Source organism: Suillus fuscotomentosus (genome assembly GCF_016647785.1).
Source record: "Suillus fuscotomentosus strain FC203 chromosome Unknown F5891scaffold_1, whole genome shotgun sequence".
Taxonomy (NCBI): domain Eukaryota; kingdom Fungi; phylum Basidiomycota; class Agaricomycetes; order Boletales; family Suillaceae; genus Suillus; species Suillus fuscotomentosus.
Genome location: NW_024539513.1, coordinates 92,765 through 106,974, shown reverse-complemented (window position 1 = coordinate 106,974; position 14,210 = coordinate 92,765). Strand labels below are relative to the sequence as shown.

General features: G+C 49.1%; 3 protein-coding genes across 3 annotated transcripts; 1 reads left to right on the top strand and 2 right to left on the bottom strand.

Annotated features, from left to right (window-relative positions):
- Window positions 1-437: 437 nt before the first annotated feature.
- Window positions 438-2,976, bottom strand: F5891DRAFT_1124027 (P-loop containing nucleoside triphosphate hydrolase protein; the record flags this gene model as incomplete). The annotated part of the gene is made up of 11 exons (XM_041363854.1): window positions 438-518; window positions 576-734; window positions 787-864; window positions 916-1,098; window positions 1,128-1,294; window positions 1,350-1,456; window positions 1,511-1,758; window positions 1,809-2,409; window positions 2,458-2,564; window positions 2,614-2,859; window positions 2,914-2,976. 11 exons carry the CDS (start codon window positions 2,974-2,976, stop codon window positions 438-440), a joined length of 2,040 nt encoding a protein of 679 aa, XP_041233718.1.
- Window positions 2,977-4,506: 1,530 nt separating this feature from the next.
- On the top strand, window positions 4,507-6,030 carry F5891DRAFT_991731 (uncharacterized protein). The gene is made up of 5 exons (XM_041378145.1): window positions 4,507-5,072; window positions 5,125-5,319; window positions 5,384-5,493; window positions 5,560-5,732; window positions 5,786-6,030. Exons 1-5 carry the CDS (start codon window positions 4,769-4,771, stop codon window positions 5,910-5,912), a joined length of 909 nt encoding a protein of 302 aa, XP_041233717.1. The 5' UTR covers window positions 4,507-4,768; the 3' UTR covers window positions 5,913-6,030.
- F5891DRAFT_991726 (transcription factor/nuclear export subunit protein 2-domain-containing protein) lies at window positions 6,031-13,620 on the bottom strand. Its single transcript, XM_041378144.1, has 24 exons — window positions 13,498-13,620; window positions 13,224-13,438; window positions 12,987-13,177; window positions 12,809-12,936; window positions 12,256-12,754; window positions 12,108-12,206; window positions 11,391-12,053; window positions 10,800-11,340; window positions 10,336-10,748; window positions 10,113-10,286; window positions 9,822-10,061; window positions 9,691-9,770; window positions 9,341-9,642; window positions 9,132-9,292; window positions 9,018-9,081; window positions 8,743-8,966; window positions 8,504-8,688; window positions 8,393-8,456; window positions 8,122-8,339; window positions 7,989-8,070; window positions 6,938-7,945; window positions 6,729-6,887; window positions 6,349-6,676; window positions 6,031-6,302 (listed from the first exon to the last, which is right to left on the bottom strand). The coding sequence occupies exons 1-24, from the start codon at window positions 13,560-13,562 to the stop codon at window positions 6,118-6,120; spliced, it is 6,288 nt and encodes a 2,095-aa protein (XP_041233716.1). The 5' UTR covers window positions 13,563-13,620; the 3' UTR covers window positions 6,031-6,117.
- Between the last annotated feature and the right edge of the window lie 590 nt (window positions 13,621-14,210).

Below are 14,210 nucleotides of genomic sequence, written 5' to 3'. Positions count from 1 at the left end.
GGCGTCGACTTTGCAAAACGAAATAACCTTTTGGGTGTTTTCTTCGATCCGAAATTATTGGTGAGATACCTCCCAACTACGTGGCACTAGAAATTTTCTCACTCTTGCGATGTAATTCAAGTTGCAGGTCCCTTCGCTGATTCAAGGAATCAGGGACGCTGGCCTTGTAGTTGGCTTCTGCGACAGTCCGCTGGCCAGTTGCTGAGCCGCTGGAAGGCAAAAATGTGGACGCATACGTTCATGATGGCATCGTAGCATACATGGACCATTCTACGAGCGATCAGTTTTGATGCACAGCTATATGTAAGTTCTAGAGGTACATTAACGGCGCCACATGCGTAAGTAAACTCATTAGTATTGTTCAAAAAATTGAAGTCTATGAAGTATGCAAAATAGTTCATCTGGAAGAATGTACGGGTAAGAGCGAAGGGAACGCTTTAAACGGATGCTTTATATAGAGTGGCATATGAACCACCTTTCTTCAATAGGTCATCATGACTCCCGAACTCAGTTATTGACTGCATACGACGAAGGGGCGTTAGGCCGTGAGACTCGCCACACGGTGATTGACTCACCCCATTTTCCATCATTGCGATTTTGTCCGCCCGGCGGGCGGTTGACAAACGATGAGTGATGAAAATCACTGTTTTGATTCTTTCGCCTTGGGGAGAGCGAGAGACTTTATCGATAGTGTCAAAGATTTTGTTCTGAGCACAACCATCCAATGATGACGTCTACCCTCGGAAATGAGATGTAAGTAGTGTGGCAGGTATGAAACACACTCACGGGTTCATCGAACAGTAATAGATCAACTTCTGGTCGATCTGCGCGCATGAATGCCCGAGAGATGGCTATTCTCTGCCACTGAGAACACGCTCAGTTCAAGAATGCCTGTTTGGCAATAGGCAAACTTACCTCACCACCAGACAAGCCATGCTGCAACCGCGAGGACATACCATGACATGAACTTGACGCTGGTGAGTACGGCATGAACTCAAACCCGGAGGCGTCTAGCTTAGTTTTCATTCCGTTTGGCAATGCGCCTACGAATGCATCTGAACCACCGAGACGCATGGCGTGCTCAATGGCCGCGGGCGACTGCATGTTTTGAACAAACCCAATCCGACGTTTTCTCTGACGGTCGAACTGTATTTCGAGAACCCCTGGAAGACGGTCGTGACATGCCGGTGATAATCGCTCGGAGTTAACCGACGGATGTCCACACCGTTGATAAGGAGATCACCTTGGTCGAAATCTATAATCCGTAGGAGCACCTTGGCAAGAGTAGACTTCCCTGGACATCTTCTGATAAGTAGATGGACATAAATGAAATTTCTGGCGGAACTTGCCTGAGCCATTGTACCCGACTATTGCAAGACTTTCGCCGGCTTCTAGGCTGAAGCTGACGTCTTGTAGCGATGGCTCCTTGCTTCCTGGATATGTATATGATAGATTCCTGTTGCGGAAATGGAAGGTAAATACACGTGAAACGATAGATAGTTTCAAATACCTCGCTTCAATCTTCATGCCATTAGGTATGCTAGGATACAGTTCCGCGTCTTCGCTCAGAGGTGTCAGTCGAGGTTCAATGTTCATGGCAGCGCAAAAGGCACCCATGAAGAATATTCCTTGGAATGCCATGCGAGCTGTATTGACCAGATTTCCGACTGTATAAACCACCGACTGAATTGAACTCCGATACAGTGCCAGTGATCCCAGTGACGCAGATGAGGACTGAAACATCAGGAACATTGGAATCTACGGAACGTTGATTCTTCTTGTTGACTATGGAAAGAGTGGCAACTCACATTCTGAAGCGCGAACAGCAGGTCGGATACATTTATCTGGTGCAGTATTTGTGACAATGAAGGCTGATTTAGTGGCGACAAATGCTCGTCATACATCATTGCCTTGCGAGCATTTGCCCAGGAATGGAGTATCCATGGTCCAAGCCCAAAGAGTAGAACTTCCGGTCGATGGGTGTCATTATAGGCTAGATTCCGTAGCTTCTCCTGACGTTCCGCGGTACGAGCCTCCTTGCTCGTATAAGCCGATTCAGGATATGAAGAAGTGATTCCACAACGGTTTAAGAAAAGAGGGAATAGGGCGGAAAGAATGGATAGCAACAAAGCACCCATGTGTGTAGAGCCACCGGTTAAGGTCAACAGCACCCAGATATACGACGCAAGCTCCGATATCTGGGCTAGAATTTGAACGAAGTCGAACGGTGAAAGTAGCCCAAACCCGCCCATGCCATTGAATGACCTGACGAAGAGATCGGACTCTTGAAGACAGTCCCTTACGACGGGATCCGCGAGTGTCGGGATGTCGAGCCTCAGACGTTGTGCGATCTGCTGATATTCCACGAAAAAGCGCACCGAATCATGAACAACGGTCTCATTTGCGGAACTATTTTAAGCATGAAAATAATTCCGTAGTCTGAACATGCGAACGTACGCAAAGGAGTCGAGTGCCGTTTCGAGCGCTCTTCGGCATATTTCCGCGATCAGCAGCTTCAGTAGGCGTGACCAAGTGAAGCAACCAGACGAGATCAGATTTTGCAACTTTTGGAGCAAGTGAGAGAGATGAAAGAAACAAGTGGAGTTCACCGACCTCATCGACGATCATTGCTTGTGAATAGCCCCTGAAGGCAGGAAACATGCCCCGAACCACGTTTATGACCATCATGAGTGTAGTGCGAACTGGATGCAGACTCCAAAGGACTCTAAACAACTCAAACACGCAGCCACGAGTGATTGTGACAGCTGATTTAATGTTTTCCTCGTTGATGGGGCGATGTGCGCCGGGCATGAGGTAAGATCCTCTGCGGCGAGGAATAACCCGAGAGGATAGCCATGCCTTTTGGACACAGCGACATGATGTTAAGGGGAATTGCTTCGGGTTGAGGCTTACACGATTGGTACTGTTGGTTTGTGAAGGTGAGCATGGGTTGCGAGGCTTCAACCCTTGACACATTCTCAGTGAATACGAACGGTGAATCAGGAAACCATTCCGGAAAGAGGGCCCGGTTTAAGAAGAGTCCCGGGTCACAGCTTTTTGGTGGTTCACGTCAAAGCTTTTTTGTTCCGCTACAAGTAGTATGTGGTCATACAACTTTGATGAGATCCGAGGTGATATTTGACCAGCGGTGTGGCAGGACGAGTTTGGCAGACCTGTCCCGGGACATGAAACTAGTGAGAACAAAACAGAAGACATAAGTAAGGTTTATGAAACTTTATAAGAGCGATTTAGGGTGGCAGAAATCATTCCGTGAGCATTCAGGAGGAGCGAATAAGAAAACTTACACGGCAATAAAGGGACGTGACAGAACGCGAGTGAGTGCCTAGGCAGGCCTCATCCCCGACCTAAACTTACTAGTAACGGCAACTTGGAGGACTCGGAATATGGGACGCCTCCGGGTTGCTCAGTGAGCCTTGCTGCTGCGGCTAAACCAAGCCATGAATCCTTTCAAATAGCCGTTTTTGGGTGACAACCACTGACTGAGGACCCCGACTCCACGCCGCTCGGCGAAAACCCGTGGCACGGGCATGTTATGTATTAGTGGCTCTCCCAATGACGGTCACCATCAGGAGGTACGTTCATAGATGATTACTGCGAGATCTAAGGCCGCTGGGATGTCACTCAAAATTAAAGAATGTAGTCAATGGTAACTATAACAAGTATCCACTCATATGAAATCGAAAACGTCTTTGATTCTCGCTTCAATTTCTCATCCACAGGCGACGTGGCCAATTCAATCCACTTGAACCCGCCGAGCCCGCAGGTGCTACAACTCCCGCTTCCGATGCAGTCCATCTCTTGGGGAACCACAAGCATCAGTTATGCCACGTTTTGATATCACTGTACGTGTCTCAGCGACTCATAATTCATGCCCATCGCAAAACTACCCTCTAGCTATGACGATGTTATCAACTTATCATGCGGTGCTCTCAGGGCTGCTATCTTGGTCAAGCGCCCACACAAAAGAAGACTTATTGGCAGCGGTCTGATGTTTCTGATCAAAGGTACCCGACATGACAGCGCGTTTGTTGCTTCACTAGCCTGAGCATACGAATGCTTATCCAGGTGATTTTCTTTATTTCTACGTTCGCTTATCACTCTCACTGACGTGTCTATGCAGGCCTGCCACCCCACTTCTTTCGGGACGATGCATTTACGAAGACAAATTTTCGCACTGCCACCGTCCAGGAGCTTCCCACCTGTATGTCAACATAAAATCGACGTTTTACGGACTTACATACAGAACAAAAAGTTGCCTATCAAACATCCGCGGCGTGGTTTTACTGAAGTGCCAGATTGGGTTTTATTTTCTCTAGACGCATCTTTGAATGTCGAGGTACACTATAGTACTGGGCCCAAGGGCCGTTTTGTGACTTGCCTGAAGAATATATGACCTTCCTTCCCTTGTCGTCCGGATTCAGCATCTATCTACATCAATTTTTAGTTAGATCACGGACCGCCTTGCGTCGGACTTAAGTGCGCTGTGTCACCCGACACTGAGAGCTTGCGCCTCGGAAGTAAACGTGCAGACATGTGTCACGGGCAGCAGTCGGGGTCCTGTGACAGCGTTCGCCAAATTTACCGGGTACGTTCGCACTGACTCACGACAACTCAATTAACCGGCAAGTTGGCAGCTGTATTGACACTACGGCTCAGTCCTTTTCGCTACGCGATAAGGATTCACTCGTAGTTTCTTTTTCTTTGCGTTGAGCAGGCCTTAGACTAAACATCCCTGAATTCGCTTCAAATGACGTCTCACGTTGAGCTCTTGTCAAATGGTTTACGACAACTAGAACTCCAGCAGTCCGAAACGAATCTCGGGTCAAATAACCATGACGGCGGGGACCCGCAATCTAAGAATGACCCTGCTCCAGATAACGAGTCTCTTTTGGCATCTTCATCAGCCAATGCCTCACCTCCCAGTCCTCCTCAAGTCCGAGAAGGTTATGGCTTTCGAGGGGTTTCAGGTACTTCGACGCCTCTCACCGTGCCCACCCGTGCTATCGAAGGAAACCGCGCACTTCCTGATCCTAATGGTCTTGGATGGCCTGGTACGTCAATGATACTTGAATGGCATCTCAATGATACTCATTCTTATGACAGCAAAATCCACTGTGTCTCGTTTGAACGAAACCACGCCAGACCGCGCTGCGCGTGAGAAAATGATGGTCTCTGCGGTGCGGACTATTCTTGAATGTATTGGAGAAGACCCCAACCGGGAAGGCTTGTTGAAGACGCCGGAGAGGTTCGCTCAGGCTATGATGTGGATGACTCGGGGATACGAGGAGCGACTAGCAGGTGAAACACGGCTTATCTCTGATCTAATCCCGGCGTACTTATTATCTCATTTCCGCCTTACTAGATGTAATCAACGATGCGGTGTTCGCAGAGGATCACGATGAGATGGTTCTAGTCCGTGAAATCGATATTTCCAGCCTTTGTGAACATCACTTGGTTCCTTTTACAGGAAAAGTATGTGGCCCTCCGATATTACGCGTGCCACTGACATTCATAAATCATGCTCGGAATTTTCCATAGGTCGCTATCGCGTACATCCCAAATCAGCTAGTCCTTGGACTTTCCAAGCTTGCGCGCATTGCCGAAACTTTCAGTCGTCGTCTGCAGGTTCAAGAGCGATTAACTAAACAGATTGCTATCGCCGTTCAGGAGGCAATTAAGCCCCGCGGAGTCGCAGTCGTTATGGAAGCAACGTAAGTGTTTACGACGCTTGACATTTCTATGCTTACTGTTCGGTTCTACCTAGCCATATGTGCATGACCATGCGCGGTGTACAGAAACCAGGTTCCATCACTGTCACTTCCTGCATGCTGGGCTGTTTCCGAACTCAACAAAAGACTCGGGAGGAATTCCTCACCTTGATTAAAAGATGACCATAGCTATTGGCCACCTACCGCGATTCAACTCGGGATATTATCGATTCAACTCGTAGTCACTCATTCACCACAGCTACATACCATATAATAATTCATCACTTGTGTAGAGTGGAGCCTCATCAGTCAGATTCATTTGTGCACAATGTACTAATGTAACGATATATACTGCAGAACTCAAATAGCAGGGCAAACTGGAATCAAACTAACGTGTGGATCGAGACTTGTCCCCAGCCTGTGGGTCTATAGGCAAGGTCCTTTTGGCTAAACCATGAGTCTGGAGGGCATGGGGATTGTACCGATTACGATTGATCCGTAGCCGCTTCTGAGGCTGTAACGAGAGTTCTCCTGCAGCAGAGATGGTGGCCTCACCGACATCTTTATCGCGATCTTCGTTAGAGTGAGTCATGAATACGTTGAATCTATGATAGCATACCTGCTAGAGTCCGTTTTCTGTTATCGCGGTCATCGTCCTTATGCGGAGCTTCGGAGCGATACGGTGCTTGAGGAGTCGTGCGGGGAGGCTCTTTGTCGCCAATGCGCGAACGTAAACTTGGAGCCACGTCCTGGCTCAGCCCGCCACTAGTGGAGGCCGGGAACGTGTGTGAGCCATGGTCACGCGGACCCTTCCAGTCCCCACCACTTCGGCTAGGAGTAATATCAGGTTTGGTTCTGGACGCATCCCCAGATGCCATCGCCCGTGGTGCAGAAGGTGTACTAGGAGGTAAATTTCTAGGACCCTCTGGCAATCGCTTCTCGCCAGGCTAAGGCCATACCGTGAGCCACATGATGATGGAAAGTACGAAAGCGACGTACTCGTTCAGATAGAGGGTGGCGTGGTTCAGCCTCAGGTGCTTCCCGTTCTCGACGCCGATCGGATTCCCGAGGTCGATCGTGACTCTCCTTCTCTGACCTGCGAGTGCGATCTTCACGATGTCCCTCCTTACGGGAGCTCCTCTTGGTATTACGGTCGGCCTGTCAAATGTTAAGCACTCTCATGACAGTGAATAGTGTAAGATTAGTACCTCGTCATCAATAGGACGTCTTCTCTTGCCGAGTGCATCATCACCAACTTGTGCCCTGCTACTATGCCTTGTGGGATCGGGACGAGTGGGCAAGTTACGAGTGTCCAGGGTAGCAGAAGCTGCGGTAGAAGGAGGACCACGACCGGAAACCTCGCGATCTTTCCTCGAATCCCTGTCACGATCCTTCTCATCCCGGCGGTGACGGTCGCGATCACGGTCGCGATCCCTATCACGTTCTCTGTCTCGGTCACGACGATCACGATCTTTGTCTTTATCCCTCTCCCTGTCTCTTTCCCTGTCCCGATCCCGCTCCTTCTCTCTGTCTCTGTCGCGCTCCCTTTCACCATGTCTGTCCCGCCGAGAGTCTCTGTCTCGATCACTCTCTCTGTCTCGATCACTGTCTCGCGTAGATGTTCGCTCTCGGGTGCCTCTATCACTTCGGGGGTGCGTGGCAGCGTCTTTACGCCCTGTAGATGCACGAGGCTCCACCCGAGCCTCACGGTCAGATGGCCTGTCATCAGGACGATCACCATCGCCACTTCCACGGTCAGAACGTCGGCCACTGGCGCGGCTCTCCATGCTGTGAGTTCTTGTACCAGGACGAGGTGGAGGAGAAGGAGTGCGGCGACGAGAAATTGGAGATGGAGCACCAGAGCCAGGCTGAGATCGCTTATCATCGGCCCGATCTGGTGGGCGATTGCCAATACTCTGTTTGGCAGTCTCGCGCAGTTCTTGCGCCGAGATCGTCTGGCTTGGAGCAGATGGTGGTGGCATAGCCTCGCTTGGGGACGGTTGTGTCTGCTTCTCGTCAGTTCTAGGGCGTGGTGAGTGTGGAGGTTCCCACGCATTTGGGGTAGAACTCGACGGCGATGGCCGCTGGGCTTTGGGTGCATCTTTAGGATTAGCGGTCGGAGTAGACGGAAGGACATTTTGGGAGGAACCTGGGTGGAGACGAGGGGTAGGGCGAAGAATGTGTTCGAGGATTGGAGCTGGCGTTGCTTTCAGTTCCTTCGGAGGTGCAGTCGATATCCATCGCGTCAAACTTTGCAACACCCTTGGCATCACCATCGGGAGCTGGTGATTCGCTACCCTTCTCAGGTCGTACTCGTCTCACTTTCTCTGGCCGTGGAATGCTACACAGGCGATGAGTAACTGGTACAATAACATGGAAAGCCTGTACATGCCTGTCAATGGCTAACCTGGTGGACGTTGCTGGTGTGGAGGGTCGATCAACGATTGTTTGTGGGGTCATTCCATTGGCACGAAGGAGAGGAACCGGAGTGCTGACTCGATCTGCCACAGGCGTTGCAGCACCGTTAGGAGGAGCCGGTGTGCGAGTTTGCCTCTCAGGAAGAATACCTAATGAATTTGTTGGCTTCGGCGACATAGGATCTCCATTAGACTATGTAGATAGAACTGTTAAAAAGGTCCTTCTCTGCAACAGGTGAATGCTACCTTGCTTGCAATTGGCTTTGGCACTGCCCAGAACGGCTCTCGCTTTTTCAGACTCGCGGAATAACTGTTAATCATGAGCATTGTTCCAGACACCTGAAGTAACAGGCTTACGCTCGACCTAGAATCTTGAGATCACCACGTTCTTCCTTCTCCAGGAACTTCTCCATTACGGTGTCAATGGCAGGTCCAGCGTCGCCCACTGCAGCAAGAGGGAAAACGGGAAGGATCTCTTTCAACACGATGATAGCGTTGTAGACATGCATGAATTCCGTTGTCTCAATACAGCTCAAAAGACTCTGTTTAAAAGCATGGATGTTAGCTTGATTACCAGAAGACTGCTAAAGACATACTCGTCCCAGTTTTCGGTGCCATTTACGGAGAATCTGCTTGAATCCGGTCCACGACAAAAGGTCATCCGGAACAATACTCGCATGGTCTTTACTTGACCATCTATGCTGGAAACCCGGAAGCAGAATAGTCTTTCCGCCAACTTTCGTGCGATTCTCGATCAAAAAGAGCTGCTCATCTTGAGCCCACTTCCAGAGATCCGTCAATATCCCCAGTAAAAAGCGCCCTGGAGACTACAGTTACAGATAGCCATGATCGCAAGATGTAGACGACTCACCATAGTTCTTGGCTTCGTATTCGCTGCAGGAAAAGACAACCGCCTTCACATGGTCCCCGAGCAACTAACAACACTCCTAAATATGCGGTAGATTACAGAGCAAAAGGGACATACCTTGTCATATACCACGAGAGTAGGGAACCCTGGAGTCCCTTGTGTGTGCATGACTTTGATGAATTGTGCACAAAAGTCTGAATCCATAGGCGATAGGAGGCATCGCGGTTGAATGCAATGCTCGATGATTGCAGAAGCCAGGACCGAAGAGCGATGTTCGGCTAGAATGATGTCAGAAATTAAGATAGATGTGACTGAAGGAGTCTTACTGTGGGCGAACCAATGATGCTTCTCTCGGGCAAGTCGTTTCATCGTGAACACTCTCGAGGCAGCTTGTTCTTTGAACTCCTGAGCAAGCGTGTTAACAAAAGCATTGTATCTGTCTCGTTTAGCCCGATGGGAGCCCGCTGACAGCCTTTTCGTTCTGTCAGCAGAACGGTCAGCTGCTATGTACTTGGAGTCCTCTTGACGGCTCAGTGTCCGTAAAGCAGCGCACTCCTCGTCATATCGGGTTGATGGAGGCGCCAGATCATACATGGAAAGTTGCCAGAAAGTTAAGTAAAAACCGGGCCTGTAAAGTCTTGAATACCGCAGGTACCTCGCTAGAAGCATAACTTACCCAATCACATCAAGAGCACTGTTCTTGGCAATCTGCTTGACATCGTCGAAAAGAGCTTCTAGATCCGGTATCCATGGGCTCTACAAAGATAAGCTTGTAAACGTTATTCGCTTATTTCAAGTGTGGCTTACCTCAGACGGAGCTGAAGTTGCTGCAGTCACTTCGACATCCATCACTGCATCTTCTGCTACACTGTCAACTGACGACTTCTGATCACCAGTGTCTCGTGGAGTGCTGGTTCCATTGACTCCCGTAGGCGAATCCACCCTAGGGGTGGTGGCGGAAGGCTCGCGCTTTGCCGCAGAAAGACGTGCTTTCAGTCTCCTTTCCGCTTCCTCATTAGCAAGTCGTTCCTTCTCCTGGGCAGCACTCTACAACATCACTCAGTTGTTGCGTATGCTAAAAGTGATTGTATGTCTCACCAGTATCGTAGCATTCAGCATAGGTCGTATGATTTGCATGCAGATAGGAGGGGCTATCCCATACAATTCTCCAAGATCTGCAAGGCTGGGCAGGATCCGCGTTGCATAGTCCTTGGGCAAAATTACGGCTGGCGAGGTAAGCAGATCCAAATATTGCAGCAGGACACCGTGAGTCTAGAGCAATGATGAGAGCACGTACAGCATATGATGCGATGCGACTTACAGTATCAAACAAACTGGCAAGGGACTTCAAGTGGGCATCAGGAGCTTTGAAAACACAGGACTGTCTCTGCTGTGCCACTTGGATAAGGAGAGGTAGTGCTAGATTCGTCTCTAACATGGTCTTCCCGAGCCGTTGTGGGCCTTTGAGGACAGCGTCACCTGGATCAAGGCGAGCGCCACGAGTCGTTGAGGCAACGGCTTCAATTCTCAGAGCAGGTCCTCCGGCCATCGCAGCGATTTGCGAATCCGAAAGGCTCGGAAGAGGTTCAATGCCTGCCATCTTCCAAATCAGCTCCCGCAGTACGACAATCTCTGTCGTCTGGCCATTGTACAACTGGTGAACCACGTATTTCAACAAAGGCGACAGATCAGCACTGTACCGCCGGAAAAGCATGCCAGTAAAGGACGCTAGACCTAAAACGAATGCTAAGGACGGTAAAAACAAAGGAGCAAAACAGAACAAACTTTGAAGCCAGTCGGAAGTGTTGACTCCATCATCCTTGACACGGTTCTTATTGGGATTTGATAGAGCCTCAAGGATGACATACACGAGCACATCGAATCCCATATTGGTGACATATCGCAATGCTTGTATAACGACATTGGCAAGATTGTCGTATGCCATGATCTGGTTGACGGCGTTCATGAAGAAGATACAAGGATTCGAATGAGCCAGTTTCGCCACTGTTCCAGATAGCGTCTCGATTGTGTTATGTGAAAGACGTCGCAAGATGCCTTTGCTTTCACGGTCAGCTTGCACTTGTCGGATGCGAAGTTCAGGATGAGATATGTAGCCGGATTTCCATTCTCCGTATAGTCTCCATCTTGCAGTCGTCTCGTACTGTCGAATGACGTTCCAAATGTCAACGGTACAGACTGCATTGCCTCGAATGAGAGGGAGCGCAGGAAGAAAGTACAGCCGCAGAAGCTTGAACCAAAACTGTCGAACGGGATTGTTCACGTCGGGGTCGCCTGATGGTTTTCTGGAAATTGGATCCAAGGGAATCTATGATTGATCGAGTTAAGACTAGTTATACGAGCAAACAAATGACTTACAGTGGATAACAGCTGTGAGCGCCCCAACCTCGTAATCTTCGTGACAAACAAGGCATCGCGCGATACGTGCAGCCCAATGAAACTCATCAAAGGCTCAATTACATTCACCATGTCGTCGAAGGAAGTGCAAAGTGGGATGCGTTGGGTCCAGTCAGGGAAGAAAAATACGAAATCGACTGATGCTGTGCTGGGAGGAGTGGGAGCTATTAATGATAGCTGGTATTTACGAACTGGAACTGCCAGTGTTCCAGTAGCGCTGAACCGTGTGCGAGGTTGTGTAAAACTCGGATTGCGTTCTTTGAGGACGAATGTTGCATCATACAGAGGAGCGATAGAATACTTCAGAGCCCTCAAAATGAGATCGGCCAACTCGGGGTGAGCGTCAACAAGCCAAGGAATCCTCGTCAGAATAGCGATCGCCGGGCGCAAAGCTCCTACAGAGAGAAGGCCGTTGACCAGCCCAGCAATTTGGTTAGGAGGTTTGGACTCGATGGCGCTCTTCTTAACTTCTGCAGGTTCTACACGAGGTTGCGAACTTGAGCTAGAAGACTCCAAAGGAGCTGCCATGGCGAGCTGGCTAATCTTGGCTTCAGAAATGCGCTGTTGAACCTGGGCAAGATAATCTTTATGATATGTTTCAACGTCCACATCCCTTGGAGTAAGCTGTTGTTACATTGTCAGGAGGTCAAAGGGCATTCGACATAGACATGTCCTCACATGGGGGTAAAGATCTTCTACGGTAATAAAACCCTCCCTGATCAAGATGGCAGCAGTTAGATAGAGGTTCCTCAGGGGTGATTCATGGGTCTCTGATGACTGTACGAAGAGTGAATTGCAAGCACCAATTCATCTCAAAAAAACTGACCTGGTAATGAGAGAATTTGAAACCAAGCACCTGTGCTAGCACTCGAGACTCTGTGCCGCCATCATTTTCTAGAGGTGGTGTCGACTGATCGCCGGCATTTGCTTCGGTGACTTGCAACACTTCATCCAGGCTCTTATCCCCGGTAACGGGATCGACAGCCATGTGGCTAGCAGTGGACATTGTAGGACGCCTATACAGTCCAGTCCATGGAGAAAATGAGAGCAACGCCAAGAAAAACGTGTAGTGAGTTGCCACGTTGACCGATAATACATCCAAGATAATGTCCAAGGCGCGATTTGGGTCGAGGTCGAAATAACCAATAAGACTTATAACCTTTTCCCAAACTTGGCGCGCACGGTCTTCGATAGAGGCATAGCTTTCTACCGGTCTAGCATCAGCATGTGAGTGTGCAGGACCCAAGGAACTCGTGAGCTCCACCGAAAGCTTGCTGTAGCCTTCAGATTGTTCACGTAGAAGGTTGAACTTGTTCTGCTTATAGCTACGTGCACGAAAATTAGATGACATTATGATCCAATATTTACATGTGACTCACAAAAGTCCAGTGCGAGTGCGTATTTCCTTCTTGTCAAATGACATTCTATCCGAAACTAGACCAGCACTGGCAAGAAGAGTCAAGTCAAGGCGCTCTCGACATACGGCGAGATCAACAATGCCAGTGAACTGTTTGTTGATAAATTCAGGATGCTGTAGAATTGTGTACTGGTACTTACCAGAAGTCTTTTGACGAGCTCGCTTAACGTTTCCTTGTCTTGTTCGACGGAATGCCGCAGTTGAGCTGCATTTTCTGCAATATCTGTAGTGTCTTTATTCGGGAGGTCCTTCACTTGTTGGCCTCCAGAAGCTTGCTCAGAGTTCACTAAAGTAGACTTCGCGTCTGACAAGAACTCGTCCAGTTGAGCATCTGTAGACCACAAAACATCCACAAGAATCTCTCCGAACTACAATACTCTGCACGGGTGGACCCGCACGCGCAGAGGAGGAGGATGGAAGTGCAAGGAGGACAGACTGGATAAAGGCTACGAGAGCCTGCGCATTTAAGGGACTCTGCTTGGGCTGCCAGGTTGTGAGGACAGACAAAAGAAGGGCATGGTAGGCGGTCGTGAGAGCCTCTGCGCAAATAGGGTCGGAAGGATTCGAGTGAGGTGAAATGAGGAAATTTCGACTTGCGAATCAAGGGCGTCAGGTTGAGCGCCACAAAAAAATTAGCAAACAGCTACGCACAGTTCGGACTCTCCCTCTTTGCTCCAATTAGCGATCCAGTTTTCCACCTTTGTAACAACATCCATGGCCCAGCGTATCGAACTGAGTATGGAAGGAACAACGCGGTATAAGACTTCCTTTCAGACTTGTACAAGAGCCATAATAGTATTGTTGAAGGTTGTTGTGGTCTATTGGTCAACACCTTGGGAATCAAACAATCCAATTCACTGGTACTATTGTCATCTAAAGCGAATGTCGTAGTTATGCATGCCATCTTCTCGTTTCATTTCCGGTTACATAGTAACGCATATCTTGAGCTCGGACTTTGTTTCGTCCGTCTCGAGTGTTTCTCGCATGCCAGGCGCAGGCTTGGGGCACACTTAAACTGCATGATCAAATGAATGCTAAAAAGGTCGATCTAAACAGCTCTGTGCTCCATCTTGTACAATATGCCGCCCCCGCCTTCCGCGATATGACGCACCTACCTTTCCCGGTATCGCAGGCTTGCGATCAATCTACAACCCGATCTGCGTCGTCATCATGACATACGAATTCCGCAACTCCCAAAAATGTCGGTCTTCGGATCTACACAACGTTTGTTTGACCTGTTCATGCTCGTATTTAGTTCAGTTTTGTGGATTACATCGAAAAAGAGATCATACCGTAACTACTGAACCTGAACATATCAAGCATATGCGGGGTCGTCTGGAGGCAAGCACGAGCTTACATTTCTT

Coding starts and splice junctions, on each gene's coding strand:
- F5891DRAFT_991726 (XM_041378144.1), bottom strand. CDS start 13,562: ATGGATGTTGTTACAAAGGTGGAAAACTGGATCGCTAATTGGAGCAAA. Junction 11,341..11,390: donor GCTCACAGCTGTTATCCACT/GTAAGTCATTTG, acceptor GATCAATCATAG/ATTCCCTTGGATCCAATTTC. Junction 9,082..9,131: donor CTCTCGTGGTATATGACAAG/GTATGTCCCTTT, acceptor GAGTGTTGTTAG/TTGCTCGGGGACCATGTGAA.
- F5891DRAFT_991731 (XM_041378145.1), top strand. CDS start 4,769: ATGACGTCTCACGTTGAGCTCTTGTCAAATGGTTTACGACAACTAGAA. Junction 5,073..5,124: donor TAATGGTCTTGGATGGCCTG/GTACGTCAATGA, acceptor TTCTTATGACAG/CAAAATCCACTGTGTCTCGT. Junction 5,733..5,785: donor GCAGTCGTTATGGAAGCAAC/GTAAGTGTTTAC, acceptor GGTTCTACCTAG/CCATATGTGCATGACCATGC.